The 24,993-nt window shown below is 48.1% G+C and overlaps 1 protein-coding gene and 1 long non-coding RNA gene across 10 annotated transcripts in view; one reads left to right on the top strand and one right to left on the bottom strand.

The window, feature by feature from the left end:
- Positions 1-5,541: 5,541 nt before the first annotated feature.
- On the bottom strand, positions 5,542-9,727 carry LOC128101748 (uncharacterized). The gene is made up of 2 exons (XR_008215174.1): positions 9,621-9,727; positions 5,542-5,744 (listed from the first exon to the last, which is right to left on the bottom strand). It is a non-coding gene; the product is annotated as an uncharacterized LOC128101748 (long non-coding RNA).
- A 355-nt stretch (positions 9,728-10,082) lies between these two features.
- Positions 10,083-24,993, top strand: part of Sec16a (SEC16 homolog A, endoplasmic reticulum export factor) — a 37,377-nt gene continuing 22,466 nt past the window's right edge. For 3 of the 9 annotated variants that reach the window (XM_052725076.1, XM_052725079.1, XM_052725080.1), the window contains exons 1-5: positions 10,562-10,716; positions 14,163-17,854; positions 20,284-20,420; positions 23,199-23,296; positions 24,692-24,815. In XM_052725076.1, the coding sequence (XP_052581036.1) occupies positions 14,231-17,854; positions 20,284-20,420; positions 23,199-23,296; positions 24,692-24,815 (3,983 nt within the window). In that variant the 5' untranslated portion in view covers positions 10,562-10,716; positions 14,163-14,230. Of the gene's footprint in view, positions 10,197-10,561; positions 10,780-14,162; positions 17,855-20,283; positions 20,421-23,198; positions 23,297-24,691; positions 24,816-24,993 lie in introns of those variants that run through there. The other 6 variants (XM_052725082.1, XM_052725083.1, XM_052725084.1 and 3 more) reach the window with 6 other exon arrangements.

The following is a 24,993-nucleotide window of genomic DNA, read 5'->3' on the forward strand; positions in this document are numbered from 1 at the left end:
CCTGCCTGGTCCTCTTCACTTGGCCCACACCTCAGGGCACACCAGTAGTCTCTAACCAAAGTGACGAGAGCTGGAGTGTGGTGCCCTCTCAGAGCCTGGCCATCTGAGGACAAGAGTGAGTCCATCAAGTTCAGATGTCCTGTCCCTGGGCCCGGTGTTGCGCATTATGATAGCAGAGGGGCCCGAGGTCCCAGGAGGAGTGCTCACACACAGAATTATGATAAATTGTCTGGTTCTTGCCCTCAAGGGGAAGGTCTGAGCCTGAATTCTGCCCAAAGAATCCGAGCACCCCTAAAATTCCACCCTGAAATGGAAATGACAATGGAAAGGGCCTAGCAGGCCCATATGCCTGTGTGTTCTCTATAGAATCATCCACAGCGGCATGTGCAGCCCAGTGTCCATTGGATAATGGACATGGTCTGTTCACACTGAGATGGCTGACCACTGGGCACACATTTGGACTGGGTTTGAAGTGATAACATTTGCATTTGCAGACCAAAAGGAGCCTTACCTGTGTGGACAAATCTCTAGCCAGTGAGAAACCAGTCTACAAAAGAGCAAGGGAGTGGGGACCCCCGCCTGCTGTGGGAACCTCCCACTGAAAGACTGCCTGGTTTTTCTTGGATCTCTAGAACTTGGGCCAATTAACATGCCTGGGTCTCCTGTGTCAACTTGTCAACCCCACAACTGTGTGCACCCTATGGTCTATTTTTCTCTGTATATACCCTAATAAACATTCAGTGGAATGTTTTCAGCCATTAAAAGAAACAAAGCTCTAAGAACTACTAAAATGTGGGTGAGCTGTAGAAGGACATTGGGCTCAGTGAAAGAAGCCTCACAAGTGACCACATGATTCCGTTTTTATGAAGTGTCCTCAGTAATTAAAACCACAGAGGCAGAAAACAGAGTGGCCTTTCCTGGGGCCGGAGAAATGGTTATCACTCTTTGATGGCTACAAGTTTGACTTGGCATGCTGGATATTCCAGCACCGTCTAAGAGGTTGGAGGCTGCATGGCCCTGTGAAGGCCCAGACCTGTCAATGCTAGAATTCCACAATCTGTGAGTCTACTAAAACTAGCAAAGAAATCCAGCAACATGTGAACTTTTAGTTTGTCCCCATGGACACAACAAGTTCTCTTTTATTTTATGACAGGATCTTTCTGGGTATCCCAGGTCGGCCTCAAACTCACCATCTCCTGTTTCAGTCTCCCAAATGTTGGGATTCCAGGTGTGTACCATCACACTCAACTAAGCTTAGTACTTTTAAGGAGCACCTATATGCCACTAAAGTCATTAGAAACAAACAAAAATGTAAAAAAAAAAAATTGTAAGGGCTAGGGATGTAGCCCAGTAGTAGAGAATTTGTTTACTATGACAGGGCTCCAGATTCCATCTCCAGGACCAAATAAAGTAACAAATTGACTTGGGAGATAACCATCAATAAAGTGCTTATAGTGTAAACCTGAGCACCTAGGTTTGAGTCTATATAAAAAAGCTGGGTGTGGTAAGGTGCTATAATCTCAGCAGACCATCGTGGTGTGGGTGTGGAGACAGGTGGATTCCTTGCCTAATCAGTGAGCCCCAGGTCTCAAGAGAGACCCTATCTCAAAAACAAAAACCAAAAAATGAGGACTGGGGCGATAGCTCAGATAGTAAAAATTCCTGCTCCACTAGCACAAAGACCTGAGTTTGGATCTCCAGCATCCACATAAAAGCTTGGCATGACCACACATCTGTAACCCGTGCTGGGGTGGAGAGGAAGACAGAGCCCTGGAGTTCCGTTGGCCTAGCCAACCAGCAGAGCACTAGGTCCAGTGAAAGACCATGCCTCAAAAAACAGAGTGGAGCTGGGCATGGTGGCACACATTTTTAATCTCAGCATTTGGGAGGCAGAAGAAGATGAATCTCTGTGAGTTCCAGGCCAGCCTGGTCTACATAGCAAGTTCCGGGACAGCCCAGAGCTAACAGTCTCTGTCTCAAAAACAAACTAAAAAACCAAGATAGAGAGTGAGAAAGACACCCTCTGGCCTCTCACACATGCCCACTCACTTGCGCACGCGCGCGTGCACACACACACACACACACACACACACACACACACACACACACACACTTTAAGGACTAAATGGGGCACTCAGCAGCTATACAGCCCAGAGAGGAGAGGGAGTATTCCAGCCTCAGCCCTCCCTTGTTTAGGGGGAATACAGGACAGTGTGTCCTGCCAACTCCCCAGCAGAAATGTTCCAGGACCAAAACCTAAGCAGACAGATGTGTGGAAATGAGCTCTGTGACACAGACACACACAGAGGGACGGCCATATACAGACACGGGAGCAGAGGTAACTGCAGGCTAAGAGTGGCCTTAGGCCACCTGCCAGTGGTACCCGGTCTAAGACATCAGCCTCCAGGATACAGTGAATTCCTGTAGAGCCAACCAGTGTGTGGGGCTGTCACACAACAGCCCGGGTAGGCTGATCCAAGACTTCAAGGCCCAGGTCACCTCTTGGATGCCAAAACCTCCCAGGGACACAGGCCAGTGGGTCCCCTTGGTACTATCCTTTTCCCATTATGAGATGCCACCCCTCCCCAGGGACCTGTCATCTGACACTGTTTTCATTTGTTTTTACTTTAGAAGAATAGTTATTACATATACTACAAGAGGGTAGTGGGTTGGGTGATAAGTAGAGCAGCCTGAGGCAGGGTCACTATGTCTCTCTGGCTGGCATGGAACTTGTGATCCTTCTGCCTCAGTCTCCCAAATTCTGGGACTGTAGGTATGCTCCACCAGGCTTGACTTTGTAAGTCCTACTTTTCAACATTCAGAGTATATAAGCAGAGACGTGCAGGCATGGTGAACCCAACACTCAAGAGGCTGAGACAGGAGGACTGCCACAAGCTCAAGGCCAGCCTGAGTTATATAAACAGCTAGACCGCTTCAAAACCAACAACCAGATGTAAATAATCCGAGAATAGTAGGGCACAGGCCTTTAATCCCAGCACTCAGGAGGCAGAGGCAGGAGGATCTCTGTGAGTTTGAGGCCAGCCTGGTCTACAGAGTGAGTTCCAGAACAGCCAGGGCTACACTGAGGAACCCTGTCTTGAAAAATCAAAAATAAAAGGGAAAAAAATAACACACACACACACACACACAAAAAACAAACAAACAAACAAACAAACAAACAAACAAACAATAATACCCCCAAAACACCCCTGAAGAACTAGCCCTTTCTCCGCCCCCCACACCCCCAAGTGTCCTTCCTTCTCCTGCCTGTGTAGTTCTGGGGTATGTGGGGCCCCATCCTTTTGAAAAAGAAGGGCTTCCTTAGCCTCTCAGAGTGATTCAGAGAAGCCCATGCCAACAGAAATGTTACTGAAGCTATATAATGGCATTTAAAATACTTCATAACCCTTCAAAAAAGTACAAAGGAGCATGTAAATTTATTTCAATAATACATCTTGGTTCATCCAATGGAGCCACAGTTATCTCTTAACCAGCAGTCAACATAAGCAAAGTAGTAAAAAGACTGAGTTCACATTCTATTATCATTTGTATGTATTTATTTATTTGTATATGTGTGTGTACTCACACATGCCACACATGTGGAGGCCAGGGGACAACTAGTGTGAGCCAGTTCTCTCCCTCTACCATGTGGGTTCCAGGGACTGAACTTGGGCATCCAGCTTGGCAACAGGCACCCTTACCCACTGAGCCATCTCACTGGTATTATGATTATTTGCACTGTGTCTGAAACCCAGGGCTGGACTGGCCACACTGAAGGTGCTCAGGGGCCACATGTGGCTCAGAATGTCATCCCAGATCAGATTTAGACTTCAAAACCTCTGCCACCAGCATAGATAAACAATCCATGGAGCCAGATGTAGTGTTGGGAGCACTTGGGGTGTGAAGACAGGAAGGAGGATTAGGAATTCAAGGCCAGATCCTTTATCTATAAATAAACAAATAAAAAGGGAGGTGAGGAGGAGAGGCTGCCACACTGCTTTGTCCCTTGTTGTCAGAGGGGGCCCCAACTGTGGCTCTACATTGCTCTGTCCGGTACAAAGAGGGACCCAAGGGTATCAGTGCCACAAACCCAGCCAAGGCAGTGGGGCTATGCCTGAAACCAAAAGAGATGGAGTGCTGACATCCTCTTGCAGCTCCTGGAATCAACCAGCCATCAGTCTTGCCTTGTCCTTACCATCAGGGAAGCTCCATGGGGAGATGATTTTTACCATGTGACTGCAGACCCTGTGAAGTTGTGGTGGACCAGGCCAATCCTCAGCTGCACATGAGGGCCTCTGGTAGAGGGGACAGTGCTCCTGGTAAATGTCCCAATAGAGGTTCTTGGCATAACACAAGGTACATTTTTCTGCAAAGGTATTTTGACACAATAGTTGAACAGTGCTACTTAGCATGGTACCAAAAAATGCCAGTTGTCTTGAGAAACTCAGGAGTTAGGGGAAATGGAGTTCTTTTACTACAGGATTCCCAAACCTGCTATGTATACTGTGGATCTCTAAAGGGGGTGGGGGTGGGGGCTCGAGAGATGGCTCAGTAGTTAGGAACACTGATTGCTCTTCCAGAGAAACTAGGTTCAATTCCCAGCACCCATATGGAAGCTCACAACTATCAATAACTCCAGTTCCAGGGGATCCAAGACCCTCACACAGACAAACATGCAAGCAAAACACCAATGCACATAAATTTAAAATAATAATAATAATAACAGTAATAATAATGAGAGGTGTGTGGAACCTTTCCAAAGGACCTCTTTATTTTGTAGATCAAGGACAGGGTTGCTACCCTTTACACATGCACTTTAAAGATGGGGTAGCTCTATGCTCTGCATATGCACCTTAAGATGGTGTGGCTCTACCCTCTGTACCTGAACTTTAAAGATTAGATATGGCTCTACCCTGGTTCCTGACCAACCTCATAGTTGGTGTTTTCATGTTCTACCAGGCAGCCTTGGGATAGAAGATCCCTAGAGTGTCCTCCTGTGTGAGGTGCTGGCCTCTGAGGCCTGAGTATAGATGGTTTGGCCATAAACATAGAACTGGCACTCTGTCTGGGTCATGGTACGGACCCAGAAACAGCATGGCCGTTGTCATCAGCATGGATTTTAAGAGCATTCCTGAGCAGTCAAACCCAGCATATATAGTCACTGGTCATCATCCTCATGGTGAGATGGTGACGCCAGGTTTCCAGTGGCCAAGAGTGTGTGCTGCTGGGCTTTTATGTGCACATGCCACCCAGGGTGTTGCACAAAGTGCAGGGTTTGATGCCTTCACACAACTTTGACCTCATGGCTTGTTTTTGGATCCCACTGCTTGTGAGGTCCATTCTCTACAGCACCGTGTTATTTCTATAACTCTATATTTAACACTGTATTGTGTTTCTTACGAGAGTCCTCTGAATGGGGTAAACATGCCTTCTACTGGAGTTGGCACTGAGAAACAAGCCTGACCCAAGTTATCTATTTACTCCCCCACCAACTCAGTCTTCTTAATCTGGAAAGGGAAGGGGAGAAAAAAGGTCACTGACCTTAGCTACAGCAGGCTAGGTAGAAGGGATGACACAGAACAAGGTCCTTTCCTTTATCTTAACAGCGCTGCTACTGGTTCCCACAAGGTGGAGGACTGAGTTTCTGAACTCAGAGCTTGGAGATCCATCACCTTCTACGACTCCACTGTGCTCAACTCAGGGAGCATTTATGCAGCACCTGCTCTCTTCAGCAAGCCCACAACCTTCATGGAATCCAGAAATAAAGACTTCCCTCAGAGAGGGCTGCTGTGTGTGTGGGGTGGGGTGGGGTGGGGGGGTGGTGCAGGCACCTAAGTGAGGAAGGCTGAGAGGACCCCTCAACGGCTGGTCAGATTTGTAGGTGGCTCTCTGCCTCCCTCTGCTGGCAGCATTCCCCCAGTGCTCCTCTGGCCAGCAGGATGTCCTCCAGATGGTATTTGTGTCCACCCCAAGATCTGATTCATGTTGCAAACAAGGAAACCGAAGCTCAAAGAGGCATGCAGTTCATTCACTAGAGCCAGGGCCAAGTGACTCCCAGACCCATGAGAGAGGTCACCTCCCGCAGAAAGAATGTAAGGGATCCATCTAGCCATGTTGCCCAGCACAATCACTTCAAAAGCAGAAATGGACTCAGAGAAAAAGAGGAGTTTGGCAGGCCACTTTTCCAGTTTCCCTGGCCACATTCAGTTTGGCACATGGCACCCTTTGTACACTGCAGTTCCTCTGGCTCTCTCGAGGCCCGTGTCCCTTCCCTGCCCAGACTCCGGGGGGAGTCCACCCATGCAATGCAAATCACCACCCATGTTCCAGATTCACGCGTTACTGCTGTGCTGCCTCGGGGACTACAGAAGCAGTTGCAGCCAGGAAGCTCACTCTCTGCCCAGAGGCTTCATCTAGGGTGGGTTCTACATTTGCTCCAGAAAGCCCACCACTTGCCTGGGATGCCCAAGGCTGCCTCTGGAGCAGGTCAAACTGAGCTGAGAAGCCCCCAGGACCGACCTTGATTCATAGTATCTCATGACAAATATCCCTTGATGGGCCTACAGAGCCACACCCAAGGATCCCTTTCCTTGCCATACAGAAGCTCTACCCAGACTGTCCCTTCAACCCAAAGAGCTCCTGGCCCTGCTTTGACAAGTGACTCACACAGCTCCACATCTGCAGCTTTCTAGTGTCCACACCCCCTCCAGGACAGAGGGCTGGTGCATCTGTCCTAATCCCAGTCAGCAGTGCCTGGAGTACAGCAGGGACTCGGCCTCATCTTTGCAAGGTGCTGGAAAGGTTTCCTGCTCTTCTCGGGGCCCCAGCACAGCCGAGAGATCTTCCTGCTCTAGCTGTGCTCCTGGGTTAGCGTGATGTCAACACCTGCCTCGGGATTTCCACTTTGTTCCTATTACTTGCTTATCGCCCTATATGGTGGCTCTGTGATCTAAGAACGCCCCAGGAGACACAACATAGGCCAAGCCTACAGCAGGACTCTGGAGACATGAAAGTGAAGCCATAACATGTTAACATGTACCACACCTGGAAGGGACCAGGGAGTGACCTACTGTGGATTCTGAACCCTTGTTACTCATGAAGATGGTTCCAGAAGGCTTCAAGGAAGGAAGTCTAGGACAGGTTGTGATAACCATCTATTTTTGTAGGTGAGGAAATGCAGGTGTCTAATACCCTTGAATCTCTAACTTCTAGAATCTTTTTTTAAACTTTTTTTTTAATTTTTAGATTTACTTATTTTATGAGTGCTGTGTCTGCATGTATACCTGCATGTCAGAAGAGGGCATCAGATCCCATTACAAATGGTTGTGAGCCACCATGTGGTCGTGGGGAACTGAACTCAAGACCTCTGGAAGAGCAGCCAGTGCTCTTAACCGCTGAGCCATCTCTCCAGCCCCCATGGCTTCTAGAATCTTGCAGTCCAGTTGGACATAACAACTACCCAACAATTGCTCAAGCCATTTTATCTATGTTCTACCAGCCAGGTGAGCACCCAAAGTTATCCATTCCTATGGCAAGGAAGGACTGCAGGCCCCATTCTCAGCAGCCCAGAATAGGAATACAGTGGCCTGGGCTTCTTTGGTTGACACCTTCGGTCCACAGGTCAGCCCTCATTCACATCCACAGTGAGTACCCAGAGTGCCTACGGCATTATGAATGGAAAGCAGGACTGCTGAGGTACAAATGTCTGGGTATGGAGCCTCATCTACAAGCTAGCCCTGTACTATGGGTACATGAAAAAGTGAGGCTGGCCTGAGGCTCCTTTCATGTTGCCCACCATTGCCCTCAGGGGCCGGGCCTTAACCTTCAAGAAAGGATCTCTCCTCACATTGGCCACATGGTAGCCATGGTAGCCTGGGTGACACACTGGTAGGAGCCTATACATTATATGGCCTGGGAACAAATGACATACAACCCTAAATCACAACTGTCTCTGCTTTCTCGTCCTCAGCCCATCACCCCTCTTCCTTCAGGAAGTCCTCCCAGTCAGCTCTTTCTACCCTGTGGCCCTCACATGCTTTTGGCTGGGACTACTCAGGGAGCCCTGGATCCTGTAAACTGACCCTTTCTCCTCTCCAGGTTCTGTGTCCATGCTAAGGGTCAGTCAGGGGCTGAGCACACTGCCACACAGAGTAGGCAGAGACCACCAAGAACACATGATGCTGGAACTATCCAGTAGGTGTGAGGGACAGAGGCTTGAGGCCAAGATCTACCCTCTCTTCACCACTGCTGCTACCTCTTCCTTTAGCACTCCTCAGAGGCTTGCCCCCAGCTTCTCGGTGTCAGAAAGGAGCCAGCACCACATGGCCTCCTGACTCAAGGAGGCTTCAAGCCCTAGATTAGGGATGCCAAGTACACATCATTTAGGCCAGCACTTTCCATGGAGAACGTACTCACAGCCACATGTGGAATTTTATATTTCCTAGCTACATTTAAAAAACATATAATTTTTAATAAGGGGTTTATTCAATCGAACATACAGAGTACTGCTGTTTCAACATGCAATAAACACTCACCAATGAGTCACTGTGAATTCTTACCTATCTAGTGTATTTCGTGTTCACAGCCCAGCCCAGAGTGAACCAGCTACATGTAATCGCCCAGGGGCCACCACACCACACAGTACTACTGGGAGAGGCTGACTGGGTGGAGATACAGAGAATATAATGTCACCAGCTGTTGGTCATAGGGACAGAAAGGGCAGGGAATTTCTGACATGGCTTACAGCTTGTATCAGATGCTGGCTCCATGGCACTGCAGGGAGCTGGAGAAACTGTGTCAAACTTCTAAATACATGAGGCGTTCCCAAAGGGAAGAAGCATAAGCAGGAGTACCCATGGAGGTGGTGGGAGCACCCCTAAGCCCAGGAGTCACCATGTGCCCTGCCTGCCCCAGGCAGTCCCAGTTTGTGTCTGTTGCCTCAGCATATACATTAGAAGTACTCTATTCCAGTCCTCACACTGTCCAGCGGCTCTCCCAATGCCCAGAGAGGTTATAGTCAACAAATCGGGACATGTGGGTGCAGAATGGGCCTTAAACTGGAGTCTGTGTCACTCGGGGATTCGCTTGGCTGCAGGACATCAGCCTGCCTACAAGCAGCGAGTCCTGTCCTCCTTAGGACAGGAAGTTAGAACAGCTGAAGAGAGATAGGAGCCAACCCAGCTGCCCCTCTAGCCATCCCTACCCTTGGGAGCCTGATGGAGAAGTATTTTATTATTTATTATTGGTTTTTTTGAGACAAGTCCTTTCTATTATGTAGCTCTAGCCATCCTGGGGCTGGGGTTGCTGAGTCTCCCTAAGGGCCTAGGACTGAGTTTATCACGTGTTCTCTTGTGTTGAAAGAGGTTGGGAACCTGGCTCTCAGAAGACAAATGTTAGCTTTACAAAGTGACCCACAGTGCCACGTCAAGAGGGCTGAAACTGGCCCTCGGAGCTCGCGGCTCTGCTTGCGTGGCTGAGCACAGGCCAGCTCCACCACACTCCCTCCTCCTCCTGGTTCCGCCACTGTCCAGGCGGACTCGCAGGCGCGCCGCCACCATCGTGCCCTCTGGAATACAGGTGAGGGGGCCGGGCCTGGTCACTCCCCAGATGACAGCACCCACCTTTTTCCAGAGAGCCTCTGCACCGACAGACGACAGACACAAGCCTGACCTGCGAATGTCCCTGGTCTAAGAGGTCCAGCGCTCAGCCCGGGGCTTGAAGCCGCGCCCCATCGGGAGGAGTCGTGAGGGAGGATAGAGGACCGAGCCGTCAGGCTCCAGCTCTCTCCTCTGTCAGAAGCCCCCGGGCGGCGTGAGCGCTCTGGCCAGCTCCAGGCAAAGGCGGTAGCCGGGCGAACAGCACCCTGCTGGCTGCAGGTGAAAGCCGTAACCAAGCAACGAACGCGGCCCCGCGCACGCGCTTGTACAACCCGTGGAAAGCGACAGCCAAGCCCCTTGAACAAACAGGGTGGCGCACGCGCAGTCACCCCGCCGGCGTCCTGGGGATCCAACGGAAAAATGGGGAGGGGGAGGGCGGCAGGGCCTGCTGGGGCTTTGGACTCAGTGGAGCTGCTGGCTTCGGTCTTTCAAGATTGTTTCTTCCTGTCTCATCAAATCCTAAAACAGGAATCCTGCAAGACAGAACCGGCGTAACCAGGGCGACGTCGGGAGGCGGGGCCCGCGCTCTGGACCCCGCAGGTGGGTGAGGGGCGGGGCCACGGGGGTGGAGCTGTAAAGGACTGACGCGGAGGGGCGTGGCCTACGAGGTGGGACGGAGGGATGAGGCAGCGAAAGACTGGCCGAGGACGAGGGGCGGAGTCAAGAGGAGCATGACGAAAAGGGGGCGCTAAAGGGAAGGGGCGGGACAAAAGGATGAAGGGGCGAAAACCAGGACGAGAGAGGGTCTGGAGCCAAAAGGGGGCGTGGCGAGATTGAGGCGCTGACGGACTAGTTCGGAGCAATGCCAAGGGGGCAGGGCAGTGGGGGCGGGGCAAGGGGTGGGGCAGCGAAAGACTGGACGAAGGCGAGAGGCGGGGCGATCCAGGGGCGGGGCGCGCGCTGACGTAGCCGTCGGACACGTCGGCGGCGGCGACCGGAGCCGGATGTGCCAAGATGGCTGCGGCTGCTGCTGAGTACGCGCTAGTTCCCCGTACTGCCGCCTCTGTCGCCGGCTGGGTGTCTGTCCGCGGCGCCTGAGAGGCCAGCCGCAGCTGCGCGGGTGAGGGGCTGAGCGTGTGGATCACAGCGGAGGCCCGCGGGCGGCCGAGGCTGTGGAGGCCGGGTAGGCGCAGTGAGCACCGGGCCTAGCCCGGAGTGGCGAGCGCATCTCAAGAGACGCCGCCAGGTCTGGGGAGAACCGCAGTTCCAGGCCGCCTGGTGCTGAGACACCGGGCAGGCCACGGGCCGTGTCGCCTTGGTGGGTTGTCGGGGGGCGGGGGGTGGCGCTGCGATTGCCGGGCCTGAGGGGAGGCCGATGCCGGGTCTAGACTGCGGGAACTGGTCAGCCCCTAGGGAAGGTGTTAGCCTGGCCAGACCGTGACGCCTCAGAAGAAACCTGCAACTTCTTTAAAACGAAGAAAGGTGCAGGAAATTGCCGAGTGTGACTTTTGCTGGGTTCTGAAGATTTTGACTCTCGTTGGCTCGAAGACTTCCTCAGCAGAGTTGGTGACGGGACACATTTTCATTTCAACAAGGGAGTAGCAGCATTTATTTGTAATTCCTTAGCCGGCGGAGCAGGATGTCTCAAGGGAGGTCGTGGATTGTTTTCTATCAAGGTTTAGAAGAATGTCAACATGGCCATGGAGCGTTCAGACACGAAGTCCTGTAGAATCAACTCTGGCTGCTTTGCTTACATTTTTAAGTGGCTTGTGGAGTGGTCATGCACTGGTAGAGATTTCCTTTCAAATGTGTTAACTATAGGCGTTTTCCATCCTGAACATGGCAATAAAAAACAGCAGACTCAGGGATTACTGTCCCTACGGGTCCTTTTGCAAGTTACAGCAGAGTGCTGCCTCATTGCACTTTTTCTACACATACCTTTTCCTAGGGTTTTACTGCTCATGTCTTGCAGATACGAGGCAAAGTAGGGATTGGTTCCTCTTCTTGAGATTGGTTCCTCTTCTTGTGATTCATTACTCCTGGTGGCATTTACCTGAATGAATCTCCAGATTGCCTTTGAAATTTTTTTCTGAGATGCTGTGCAGAGTTTGATGTCCTGTCTTGCTTGTTACTGTTTGTGAATGTCATGGTGTCCTAGTGTGTCTTTCTCACTTAGTGTATAGCCCTTCCTCTTCTGTGGATGCTTTCTTCAACATTTAAAGGGTTCAGGTTCAAATTTTGACTTAGAAGAGAGGTGTTTATCTTGTCTGTCTGGTAAGTGTATCACAAGCAGTCACCATTGGGAAGATTGTTGGCAGAGTGGAACTCACTAATGTTTTTTTGGGTGATTTAAAGCTCACAGCTGTTAAGTCAATGGCAGTGAGAGGAGGGGATATGTTTTAAATACCTCAGTTACAGAGTCATGCTTTGAATGTCTTGTATAAACTCGTATGTAGATATGAGGCAGTTGAGTTGCAGATCTGGGTTTATGAATAATACATCTTTGAGATCAGTAGGTTCCTCTGAAACAGGTGCTTTTTTGAAAAGTAGATAACTGACTGGACAGAATAAAAGTTGTCTATAATCCTGAGATAAATGATAGCCAGTTCATTATCTTTCTGTTGGTGAGTAAACAAAAGTAAAAGAATAATATTTCCCAGGTGATGGTGGCACACACCTTTAATCCCAGCACTTGGGAGGAAGAGGCAGGTGGATCTCTGTGAGTTTAAGACCAGTCTGGTCTACAAAACAAGTTCCAGAACAGCCAGGGCTACAAAGAGAAACTCTGTCTCACCCCACCTGCCCCCAAAAAGAATAATGTTCAAGTCACAAGATTGTTCCATCTGAAACAGGCAAATTGTGAAAAGCTCTGGGCATGGGAGCTGGGGATTTTCTTTGTAGGTGATAATGTTAGCTTATAAAACAGCTCTTGGTCTATTACTATTGAGAAAATAATTTCAAGTTTCTACAAATAAAAGTATAAATTTAGGCAATTTAGATTCTGGGGGGGCAGCAATAGGGATTAGGTCTTTTAAAGAAGAATCTATGAGTAGAATCTTATTAAGAGTAAATTTAGCCGGGCAGTGGTGGCGCACGCCTTTTATCCCAGCACTCGGGAGGCAGAGCCAGGCGGATCTCTGTGAGTTTGAGGCCAGCCAGAGCTACAGAGTGAGTTCCAGGACAGGCGCAAAAGCTACACAGAGAAACCCTGTCAAAAAAAGAGTAAATTTAGAAGAAACTTTAGGAAAAAGAAACTTATTCTTTCATTCTGTGGATTTAGAAACTAGTTGTAGAGAGAGGTGGTTGCCCTGAATTGCTCAATGTATACCCAACCTATTGACACATGATGCATCAGCCCTGTACAGTGTATTGTATTTTAGTTTAGTTTTTGTTTGTTTGTTTTTAATTGTTTGGCGTGTTTGAAATTCTTGAGATGAAGGACAGCCTCTGCTGCCTTTTACACTTGCCAGCCAGGTCTCAAGAGGAACATGGAAGTCTTTGTGTCCAGGCTGGGTCCAGATCCATGGTATTGTGTCCCTAGCAGCTCTACCACTGGTCAGATAAATAGGGATGGAACAGCAGCTCTCCTTCTACTTTTGGTTCATGTGAAGTGAAACAACAATGTTCTTTCTTAAAACAAGGAGTTAGAGCCTAATGAAGTCCTGGCATTGCTTCTAATTGAAGTTCCATTATAATCTATATCAAGGTTCTAGTCAGTTGGATAGCATTCTCTGTTGACATAGGAAGGAGTTAATAGACTAATAGAACTAGCATTTAGGTAAGGATTAGAGACCTTTTGTAAATGGTGGACTTTTTTAAATTTTAATCTGAGTATCAGAAAGATGTTCAAGGACAAAGTGTACATCTGTGAATTAAACTGCCTTTGCTTTATTTTTCTGTGGATTAGCTAAACAAATTTTTTCTTGAGGGTGGTGCCAGGAAGAAGGTCTGACACAAAGAAAAGGGCTTTCAAGGTGCCAGACTTGAATTGTGCCTTGTTCAAAAACAAAAAAACACTAGTGAGGATCTTGGTCCCCCCCCTCCCCTTTTTTTTTTCTGAGATTTGCCTGCTGGAAATTTGAGTCCAGTAAAGCTGCTGTAATTTTTCTTGGGATTTTTAGTCTCAACCTTGTTACAACTTCAGTGGTCAGAAGCAACTTTGTTTCACTCATTTCAGAGGGCAACCCTAGACATTTCACTTGGGGGGTAAACATATTTAGTAACTTTATAACTGTGTTTTAGAAATGTAAACTCTTCTTTTCCAGACTTAAAATTAACATTACAAAAAGCATGCTGTGCATGTTTCTTTCTTAGTAGTAGTGGAGTCGACTCTTTCTGAATGTGGTAGTTGCGGCTTAGAGAAATGTCAAGGACTAAAGAACATCTGGTAGTGTGTGTCAGACTGTCTAATCCCTGACAGTGTGAGGTGGGGATGTGAAGAAGTGGAGTTCTTGGTATTTAAATGATTGAAATCACATTAAGTCTTTTTATTTTCATACTTTCATTGATTTCAGCCAGCACTGTGAATCTATAGATTTTATGTTCCTCTTCTGTTTTCTTTTTTAGCACAAATTAAAGAAAAGCTCCACCTTCCTCCTCTGTAAGCAGCATCTCCTTGAACGAAAGACTCCAGCATGCAGCCACCACCTCAGGCAGTCCCGTCTGGTGTGGCTGGACCACCCCCAGCTGGGAATCCTCGGAGCATGTTCTGGGCCAACAGCCCTTACAGGAGGCCAGCCAGTAATAATGCACCAGTGGCTCCCATAACACGCCCATTACAGCCAGTAACGGATCCGTTTGCTTTTAATAGACAAACTCTTCAAAACTCACCAGTAGGCAGTTCATCCAAAAGCAGCCTGCCCAGTTTGCCTGGCCCAGGCCTCTCTGCTTTTTCTCAGTGGCCTGGTTTGCCTGTGCCTCCTACAAATGCTGGGGATAGCTCCACAGGACTTCATGAGCCTCTATCAGGAACTCTGTCACAACCCAGAGCAGAGACCAGTCCATTTCCCCCTACAACTACCCCTTCGCTGCCTGGGCTGGAGATGAACAGGAGTGCTGAAGGTGGTTCCAGCTCAGGACCTGAAGTACAGATGCTGCCACATCCACCTCACTACATTCCAAGAGTGGGTCCTGAGCAGCCTCACGGGAGCCATCTGAATGACAGTGGTTCTGGGCCCGACCAACCCACGAATAGGCACACCCCACATGATGGTGCTGTGGCCCAAGCAGCATCTCCTTTCTTCCCTCAGCCACAGATGCCAGGTCAGTGGGGGCCAGTGCAGGGAGGTCCTCAGCCCTCCTATCAGCATCACTCACCCTGCCTGGAGGGACCTGCCCAGAGCATGGGGCCCCAGGCTACCAGCTTGTCCCATTTCCCCTCTCCATCTAGTTTATATCAGGGGCCTGGCCATGAGCCCCATGTTCCACTAATGTCTACTCCAGCATCCTTGGCCAGTGGTGAAGGGAACGAAGTGGTCCACCAGCAAAGTAAAAATCACTCATTGAGTAGCTTCCCCCCTAAACATACTTTTGAACAGAATTCCAGAGTTGGGAATATGTGGGCAAGCCCAGAGTTCAGGCAGAATCCAGGAGTGAATAAAGAGCATCTGCTAGATCCTGCCCACGTGAATCCCTTTACTCAGGGAAATAGCCCTGAACACCAGGTGCACGGTCCCTCAGAGGCTTCAACTAACCCTGCCCTGCAAGATGCAGCCTCTGGAGCTCTCTCAATGTTTTTTCAAGGGGAGGAGACAGAAAATGAGGAGAATCTCTCATCTGACAAAGCAGGCCTTGATGACAGATTGGACTTGGATGGCTTCTCTTCTACCCCCAGATTGGGCCATCCACCACCACCTGCACATGGAACTGGTGGTGTCTACCAGGCTTTTCTCAAAGGCCCTAGCAGCGAGGCTGCTCAGGAAGGAGATGTACAACCTTATTTTTCTCAGTCTATGGGCATCCGGCATGACAGACAGACCACTATGACCCCTGCTAGTGATACATGGGGTGACACTTCAGGGGCTGGAACCCAATGTGCTAGTGGGCCACAGTGTGAGAATGTTGAGAACTTAGAATTTGTTCAGAATCAAGAAGTTTTGCCACGTGAGACCCTGAATGTGGATCCCTCTTCCCTGAGCGATCAGTTCCGACATGGGCCCCTTTCTGGGCCAGCTGTCTCAAGACCTGTTACTGTGGGCCTCACCAGAGGTGGGGGGCTAAATCTTGAAGCCCCTGACATACCACTGCATCCTACACGACCTGACAGTGTGTCATCCAGCTACAGCAGCCACAGCCACAAAAGTCCTCCTGGGTCAGCCAGACCCCAAGAATTGGTAGGCACATTCATTCAGCAAGAAGTTGGAAAACTTGAAGATGATACTTCAGGGAGTTTTTTTAAGCAAATTGATTCTTCTCCTGTTGGAGGTGAGACAGATGAATTGACTGGGAGCCAAAATTACTGCAGCAGCCTGTCGCAGCCCTCAACCCCAAGCCCTCCAAAACCCACAGGAGTGTTCCAGACAAGTGCAAATAGTTCTTTTGAACCAGTAAAATCCCACTTGGTTGGAGTAAAACCAGTTGAAGCAGATCGTGCCAACATGGTGGTTGAAGTGAGAGGGACCCGGGACCGCCAGAAGAAGCGCAGGGCAGCTGCTGTACCACCTGATGCCACCCCAGGGAACCTGGAACAGCCACCAGACAATATGGAGACACTGTGTGCACCTCAGGCCTGCCCTCTGCCTCTTAGCACCACTGGGGAAGCTGGACACCTGGCTTCACACACAGCAGGGCCACCCTTGGATACTGTGCGCCCAGTGCCTGAGAAGAGGTCCTCGGCCAGGGCCCAGGGGCCTGTGAAGTGTGAGAGCCCAGCAACAACTCTGTGGGCACAAAATGAGCTGCCAGATTTTGGTGGCAATGTCCTTCTAGCCCCTGCTGCCCCTGCACTTTATGTCCCTGTAAAACCAAAACCTTCAGAAGTTACTCATCATCCAGAAAAGGGAACGTCTGGACAGCAGTCACGGAAACCAGGATCTGTGCTACCCTTGCAGAACCAAGACCCTCCTGGTGCTTCTGAGAACCTTGAAAACCCTCCCAAGGTAGGAGAAGAGGAGGCCCTTCCATTACAGGCAAGTTCTGGTTATGCGAGTCTGCTGTCCTCGCCACCCACTGAATCTTTGCACAATCAACCTGTCCTGATTGCCCAGCCTGATCAAAGCTATAATTTGGCTCAGCCCATTAATTTTTCTGTGTCCCTACTGAATCCTAATGAGAAGAATCAGTCCTGGGGAGATGCTGTGGTGGGGGAGAAATCTATAGTGAGCAGCAGTCGGGCTCTCAGTGGTGATCCTGAAGAACATGCTGCTTTGTCTGGAGTTTCAACCAGTGCTGTCATTGGCTTATCTTTGCCTAACAGTGTCCCTCGAGGTTCTGGGTCTTCTGAAATGATTGCTAGCCAGCCTGCCAGTTTGTTGGTTCAGCGGCTATCCCCTCCAATTCCAAAGAACTCATTTCCTAAAAGTCAGAATCCTAATGCAGAAAAGGGTCCTTCTGAGTTTGTTAATAGCCCTGCTGGAAGTACAAATGTGATGCTAGTTCCACCTGCAAACAGCACCTTGGTATCTAATAATAAGGCAAATCACTCCAGTAATCAGGAAGAAGCTGTTGGTGCCCTAGACTTCACATTAAATAGAACTTTGGAAAATCCTGTGAGAATATATAGCCCATCTCATTCAGATGGCCCAGCTTCTCAACAGGCTCTTGCCAATCATCCCAGACAATCTGGGCCTGGGCTGCATAACCAGGATCATTTCTACCAGCAGGTAACAAAAGATGCCCAGGACCAGTATAGCCTAGAAAGAGCCCAGACAGAGCTGGTACCTCCTCAGCCACAGAATTCTCCCCCACAAGTGCCCCAAGCGGCGTGTCCAGAGCCTTCAAATCCAGAAAACCCACCCACACAAGGACAGTCTGAAAGCTTGGCCCAGCCACCAGCAAGTCCAGCTCCAGTCAACATGGGCCAGCAGCTGCTGCCTCAGCCACCACAGTCCTCCAGTGCATCGGTTACATCTACCAGCTCCAGCCAGGCAGCTGTGCGGTCAGAGCAGCCATGGCTGCACCCCCCACCTCCTAATGCTTTTGGCCCAGCACCTCAAGACTTGGCATCCTACTACTATTATAGGCCCCTTTATGATGCCTACCAGTCTCAGTACCCTTCACCATACCCATCGGATCCTGGGACGGCCTCTCTATACTACCAGGTAAGAGCACTAACATTTAACCATCTTTCTTTCCTCACTTGGTCCCCTTTTTCTCCTCTTATGCTGTTTCAAGAGTAGCCTGTCTTCAGACCCATGTAGTGCCCCTGAGAAATGTCTTCCCCATGTACTAGTGAAGGTCTCCTTTCAGAGGGTCCTGTCAGATGGAGTATGTTGGGTTGCTTGTAAAACCAGTGTAGTTTTTGTGTAATCCAACATCTCATTAACAAAAAGAGTGCCATGTTTCCAAGAGCATTCATGCGCTTGCTGCAGTTACAGTGCTGTGCTTACCTCTTTAGGGAATAGGTTAGCCTTTGGTAGATTGTGTGTTTTAATTTTCTGTTGTCGTGCTTTGAGACAACGTGTCGTTGTGTTGGCCAAATTAGCTGTGAACTTAAAATCCTTCTGCCTCAGCCCTCAGCATGCCTCACTTCTGTATGTGGTGTTTTTGATTTTGTTTTTGTTTTTGACAGGCCTCATTTAGCCCTAGCTAGCCTCCTATGTAGCTAAGGATGACCTTGAAGTCCTTAACCTCCTGTCTCCACCTCCCAAGTGCTGGAATTACCAGGGTGTGCCACTATATCCAACTCTTTTATATATTTTAAAACACTTATTTGTGTGCATGTGTACGTGTGTATGTGTTTGCATGTGGGCTTACACATTCTGCATTACACATAAGGTCAGAAGACAACTTTCAGGAGTTGGTTTTCTTCTTCCACCATGTGAGTTCCAGGGATCAAACTCAAGTCAGCCAGTTTGCTGGTATCTTTCATATGGTTTTAACAACAAAAACAACTCATGAAACCAATGACAGGAATAACTTTAGGAATCTTTTATACTCTTCCTTGAGAATAAAATCTTTGAGGGAAAAGGTTAGGTTATCCATGTGTAGTAATGAAAAGAGGTGAGGGACCCTAACCCTCTCAGGTACATAGATACCAGTGACCCTGCAGAGTGGGAGCAGAGTAGGGGCTCCTTGAATTCCTTCCGGCCTCCTCCTGCAGTGGTGCAAGCTTACAGCTGCTGCTTAGGTTCTGCTTAATCCTGCAGTAGCTTAAAATGCTGTTGTCTGTGAATATGCTTGATCACTGTTAGCTTTTCCTTACCTCTGGCTCAGACTCATTATTACTCAAGATAGGTGGATTGTGTTACTGAAAGGCGAAAGACCCAAGTCCTCTGGTGTTTGGGGCCAGGTGGTGTTGAATTCTTGTGTGGCCTGAGAACAGTTGGCACTGTACAGGAAGATGGGTCAGAAAGAACCTTAGGAACAGGTTTGTAGCAGCTAAGTCAGAAGCTGCCATAGCTACTGGTTTATACCCTCTTGTCAGCCTGGTGTGCCATCAGGTATACATATGTGAACAGTTACATATGTGCCCTAAAGACTAGTAAATTATAGATTCTAGAAGGAGGAGCCATAGCTATTTTTTCTGTATGAGGGAGTTCAGCTTTGTGGCCTGACTTTGGGCTACTGAGTAGGTGGAGCCACAGATAGGTTGCAGACTCCTTGGGAACCCCAAGTCTTTCAGCTCTTCTGTGCTGTGGTCCTTAGTAGTGAGAAGAACCATTTCCCATGAGATTCCACGTTACCTGTACATGGAGGATGAGCTCTGATTCATGCCCATATCACCTCATCTCTCTTCAGACCTCCACATGTCCTCTGGGGCCTTTTCTCAGAGATGGGGCAGAGGCCATAGTTTTTGTTATAATGGGGCTGAAATCCTTATCAGAATAAGATACAATTTTTTGTTTTGTTTTGTTTTTTTGAGACAGGTTTTCTCTGTGTAGTTTTAGTGCCTGTCCTGGATCTCACTCTGTAGACCAGGCTGGCCTTGAACTCACAGAGATCCACCTGCCTCTGCCTCCCAAGTGTTGGGACTAAAGGCATGTGCCACCACCGCCCGGCAAGGTACAATTTTTTATTAAAGCCAGGTACTTGCCTGTAATTCTAAGACTAGGAAGGCTGATAAAGGTGGATTCCACAAGTTTGAGGCCAGTGTAAACTACATAGTGAATATCAGGCCAGCTTAAGCTAAGTATGAAACTCTGTCTCAAAACAACAACAAAAAAACCCCAAAAACCTCCAACCCTAAATTCTAAAACAACAAGCAATAACTGGTAGTTTTAGGATTCGTTCACGTGAATCCCTGGTCCTGTTGCTTTATGGAGGTGGTGGCTGATGCACATTTATGTTGTTCGGCTCATATGGGCTCCATGTTTAAGACTACAGGAGGAAGATTGCCCTGAAGGGCTCTAGGGAGAGTCTGCTGGCTGCCTGTTGATGTGGATTGCACTGTAGGCTTTGTCTTCACGAGAGAATCCTACCCACCATACTGCTCTTGGACAGTGAGCATCTGGAACACATAGAGCTAGTCCTGGCCACTCAATGTCTGCTCTTCATGGAGTCTAACAATCCCCCAAACTTCTTTCCACAGGATATCTATGGCCTGTATGATCCTCGATACAGGCCCTATGACAGCTCAGCATCTGCTTATGCCGAAAACCACCGCTATTCAGAGCCTGAGCGGCCCAGCTCCCGAGCAAGTCACTATTCCGACCAGCTCACTCCCAGGTGGGATCTGCATCCGATGCGGCTGCTTGACTCTCATATTCAGTTGTTTGTATTGCTGGCTGTGATGGTAACTTAGTGATTAGAATAATTCTTTATCTGTAGAGAATTCTACAAACCCATTTAGTCAGCATGAGCAAACAGGAACTAAGCACACTGCCACATGCAGCCCTAGCAGAGCTGTTACTTAGCATTTGTCCCCAACCCCTAGCTAGGCCAGATCCTGTGCAAGGTTATAAAGAAGTAGATGCTAGTAGATGGGTGGTTGTTCCTGTCATAGGCACACCCATTCTGCTGGCAATTTGGTGGTGCATGGTTAGAACTCTTAGGCTGCTGTAGATGTTCTCAAAGTCTTGAGAACATTGATCACAGTGATGGCATAATCCATAGATTCATCAATACAGGGACTAAAAGTATAGGGACTGTTCTCTAATACAGGGACTGAAAGCTGTGTTTGGTGCCTGACTCTGTCCACTTTGCTGGAAGTTCTCCCCCACCCCACCCCCAACCCTGAACCTGCATATCTCCTATACTGGCTATCCATGCCTCTCTTTTGTAGTCATAGAAGAGAGATTTGGAAAGAAACCTGGCCTTGTGCCCTCTGAGTAAGTCTGTGAGCCGGGTCAAAGTTCCTTCTGCATTCTCAGTTGCCTAGAGCCTGCTTTTGATCTTGTGTCCACTCTAGGCTATTGCGCAAAATAAATGGGGTGTGGGCCTTGGTCACTGTGGACCCTGCTACCTTGGTTCCTGCAGTTGTCCTGCTTAGTCAAGCCCAGGAGTAGGTGCTTGTGGTAGCTGGCTCTGTTACAAAGGATGTATCACTCTTTTGCTTAGCAGCTCCCAGCTGCTAAGGTTTTATGTGCACTTGCTTTCAGAATTTTCTGTAGTCAGGTTCTTAGAGGTATTTGGTGACTTGTCTGAAGCCAGACTGCTTTGCATGTGAACCTTTGTCCATTTAGGTAGCCCTAGTGTACCTTCTGCAAAAGGTACACTCTGAACCGTGTGCAGATGTGCATAGCTAATCATTCTGGGTCTTTATGAAACAAAGCAATTTTGAAGCTTAGGTGAATTCTGGAGTACCTACCTGTAGGTGTGAGGCTCTGTGTTTGATCCCTAATACACTCAAGCACATGTACATTTGTGCATGTGCAAACACACACACACACACACACACACACACACACACACACACACACACACACACGAGTGGGTGCAGAGGCAAAGAGAAAGACACTTGATTGTGAGAAAATTCTTGGGATCTTAGATAGGAAGTAGCATTTGGACTCATACAGCTCAGCTTCCTGATTCAAAGTCTATGAGAAGACAAGAGGCCTATGGATCTGTTTGTGGAGTGCAGAAGGAAGAGAGCATGGGAGCCAGAGCCACAGTGTGTCTTCCCACTGTGTTATTTCACCTTCCACGTGTCTTCCTGCAGTTTCATTTAAGAATTAACTTCCAGTGCTAGGCAGTAGTGGCACACACCTTTAATCTCAGCATTTGGGAGGAAGAGGCAGGAGGATTTCTGAGTTATAGGACAGCCCAGGAGCTCCAGGACAGCCAAGGCTACACAGAGAAACCCTGTCTCAAAAAAAGAAAAGAAAAGAAACATAAAAAGAATTAACTTCCAAGAGTGACTGTATGACACAGAAGCTCAGACTAGATCTAGTTACCACTGTTGTGATTTGTCACTATGACTGAAGCTTTCCCTTCATCTCTTGGGGTCCTTTGAGTGTCTTCAACCCTCATTTGTCACAGCCTGCAAGAGAGTCTGTTCTCTTGTCTCCTCTGTCTATGTGTGTGGACATTCAGTGTTGATATGATACTCAGTGTTAGGGAGATAAGGTCACTGTCAGACCTGTTTGAGGTGGAGTACATTTCTCATGTTTGTGACTGTGTTTTTCCCGAACTGTAAGTTGGTGAGAGCAGTTGAGGTAGTGGCGTGTTCTTGATCTCGCTCTGTATCAAGGTGTTTTTCTAGATCCACTGCCATGCAGATGAAAGTCTGGAGTGGCCAACCTGAATGAAACCTTAAGGCCAGACTGGTAATAGTCCTGTGCTGGGCAGCTGGGTGAGCAGTTGTTATGCTAGCCAAACAGCCAAGTTCAGGGTACCAGAAAATTAAAAACAATGTTTAGTGCTTTTGAGAATCCCAAGAGTGTCAGAAACACATACACCCTCCTTTGAGTAAATCTCACCTTCTCTGTAACGAGTTGGGGTCATGGTTCAGTCTATTGGCATAGAAGAAGCTAACTCTATTGAACTGCTGGCCCTGGCCAGCCTTACAGATCTGCTCCTCCAAGGCCACGCTGAGCACACATAGCTAGTGACCTTCCCTTAAAGAGTGTTAAAATTGTCATTTTCTTGTGGCTCACAACTAATCCCATTACTGTGGAGGCATAGGCAGGAGGATCGTCATGAGTGTAAAGCCATCCTAAGATACACAGTGAGACCTTGTCTCAAAAACAAAAGAATAAAAGAAAAAGAAAGCAGTAGGAATTTTAGGTTGGTTTTGAGTTTAGTGCTTCTTGTTGCTTAGTATGACATAAAAACTTGGTAGGATACAGCACTGAAACACAAGAGGTATCAGTTCTTTTGTTGAACATGGTCCTGTAGTCATGAATGAATTCCACAGTCTGATCTTTGTTTCTGCTTGTGATCTGTGAGTTTTCCACGGCTGAGGTGATTTTATGAATGTGTGAATTTTTGGTTGGCTAATTCCTCACTACACTTTAAGAAACAAAAACTGTGTTTAAAAGCTCTTTTTTTTTTCCCCTCCTCCAGGCAAGGTTATCCTGAAGGATACTATAATTCTAAGAGTGGATGGAGCAGTCAGAGTGATTACTATGCTAATTATTACTCCAGCCAGTATGATTATGGAGGTATGTTTAGAAATTGTAGCCATTATCAGGGGACTGTCCAACCACTGCCTGTGATCATGTAGCCATATACAAGTCATGGTCTGGCAGGTGAATCAAGCTCACTTTTCCTTTCACTGGCCTGTGTTTTTATCTTAAGAGCCAAAGTAATTGAGAATTCTTAGCATCTGAAAATCATCATTTTGACAACTTTATTGAAAAGTCACATTGTACTCACAACATGGCATCTGTTGTATTGTCATAAAGTATAGTGATTAGTTCTGAGACTTCCTGGTCCACTTGTGACTATTTAAGTATGAGCTAATGAGATTGTAGTGGGATGCAAGACTGGCTCCCCAGTCACATTGCCACTTGAATACTCAGAAGCCACTTGAGGCTGATGCTTGCTCCTTGGTGACAGATGTAGCATGTCCATTGTGGCACTTCTAGTGACTTTATATGTTTCCATACTTCCCTTCCACAAAACATATCCTAGGGAAAGCTATGAGTTCCCTTAGCAACCCTGCTGTATGCTGTTGTACCATACTGCCCTACAGTCCCTTGACAGGTCTACATGGTATTTCCTTATGCCTCCCAAGGGGCTCTTTACCCCTTAAACATTTGCATTAATTTTAAACAGGAGTATTATACACACTCCCCTAAAATGATACCTCTTGTTTGTTCGTAATGTTAATATTTCTTTTTAGAGTTAGCTTTTAATGAAATTATTTTTAAAATATTCTGAAACACAAGCTGGAGAGATAGATCAGCTATTAAGAGCACTGACTGACTGCTCTTCCAGAGGACCTGAGTTCAACTCCCAGCACCCACATGGCAGCTCACAACATCTGTAACTCTATTTCCAGGGGATCTGGCACCCTCACACAGACATACATGCAGGCAAAACATCAGTGCACATAGAAATAAATAAATCCCCCCCCCCCCCCAGCTGAGGACTGAACCTAGGGCCTTTAGGCAAGCGCTCTACCACTGAGCTAAATCCCCAACTGAAATAAATAAATCTTAAAAAATATATATCTTGAATCACATTAGGAAGATAATTAGTATAATTTGTAGTTGAGATTAACTATTAAAAAATATTATCAAGGCTGGAGCTATAGCTATACATCTGACTATTCTTGAAGCCTTAGGTTTGATCCCTCATATCATAAAACAAATCAAAAAAGTGAAAAAGAACTTAATATAGAACTCTTTTCTTTTTTTCATCTAAATATGTGTATTGAGAGAACAGCCAGTGACTGGCACATCATGATCAGGAGGCGCTGGCCTCTCCGGATCGGGGCCTGTACTCTAGACCATGCCTGTCCTTTACTCCTGACCTGTCCTCCTGCTCCAGGGGAGCAGGGTGTATCTTCTGTGTGTTGCTGCTGCACTCATCCCTTCATTCTCCACTTACAGACCCAGGCCGCTGGGATCGTTACTATGGGTCTCGCTTCAGGGACCCTCGCACCTGGGACCGGAGGTACTGGTATGACTCCGAACATGACCCATACAGGAAGGAAAACTATGCCTACAGTGACAGGTTGGTGAGATGCACATGTGTGAAGGAAGTTGGTGGGAGCTGAGGTGTGCTTGCTTGCCTTCCTCCTGTCTTTGGAAGTGATCAGCTATAGTTCTGGAGCTTCTGGGAAGTAATCTCTTAGTGTCTGAAAGAGGAAGCCTTGGCCACCTCTGGCCTATGAGAGAAGAACTGGCTCAAA

The sequence above is a fragment of the Peromyscus californicus genome, unplaced genomic scaffold (assembly GCF_007827085.1).
Source record: "Peromyscus californicus insignis strain IS unplaced genomic scaffold, ASM782708v3 Scaffold_7__1_contigs__length_154581171, whole genome shotgun sequence".
Classification (NCBI taxonomy): domain Eukaryota; kingdom Metazoa; phylum Chordata; class Mammalia; order Rodentia; family Cricetidae; genus Peromyscus; species Peromyscus californicus.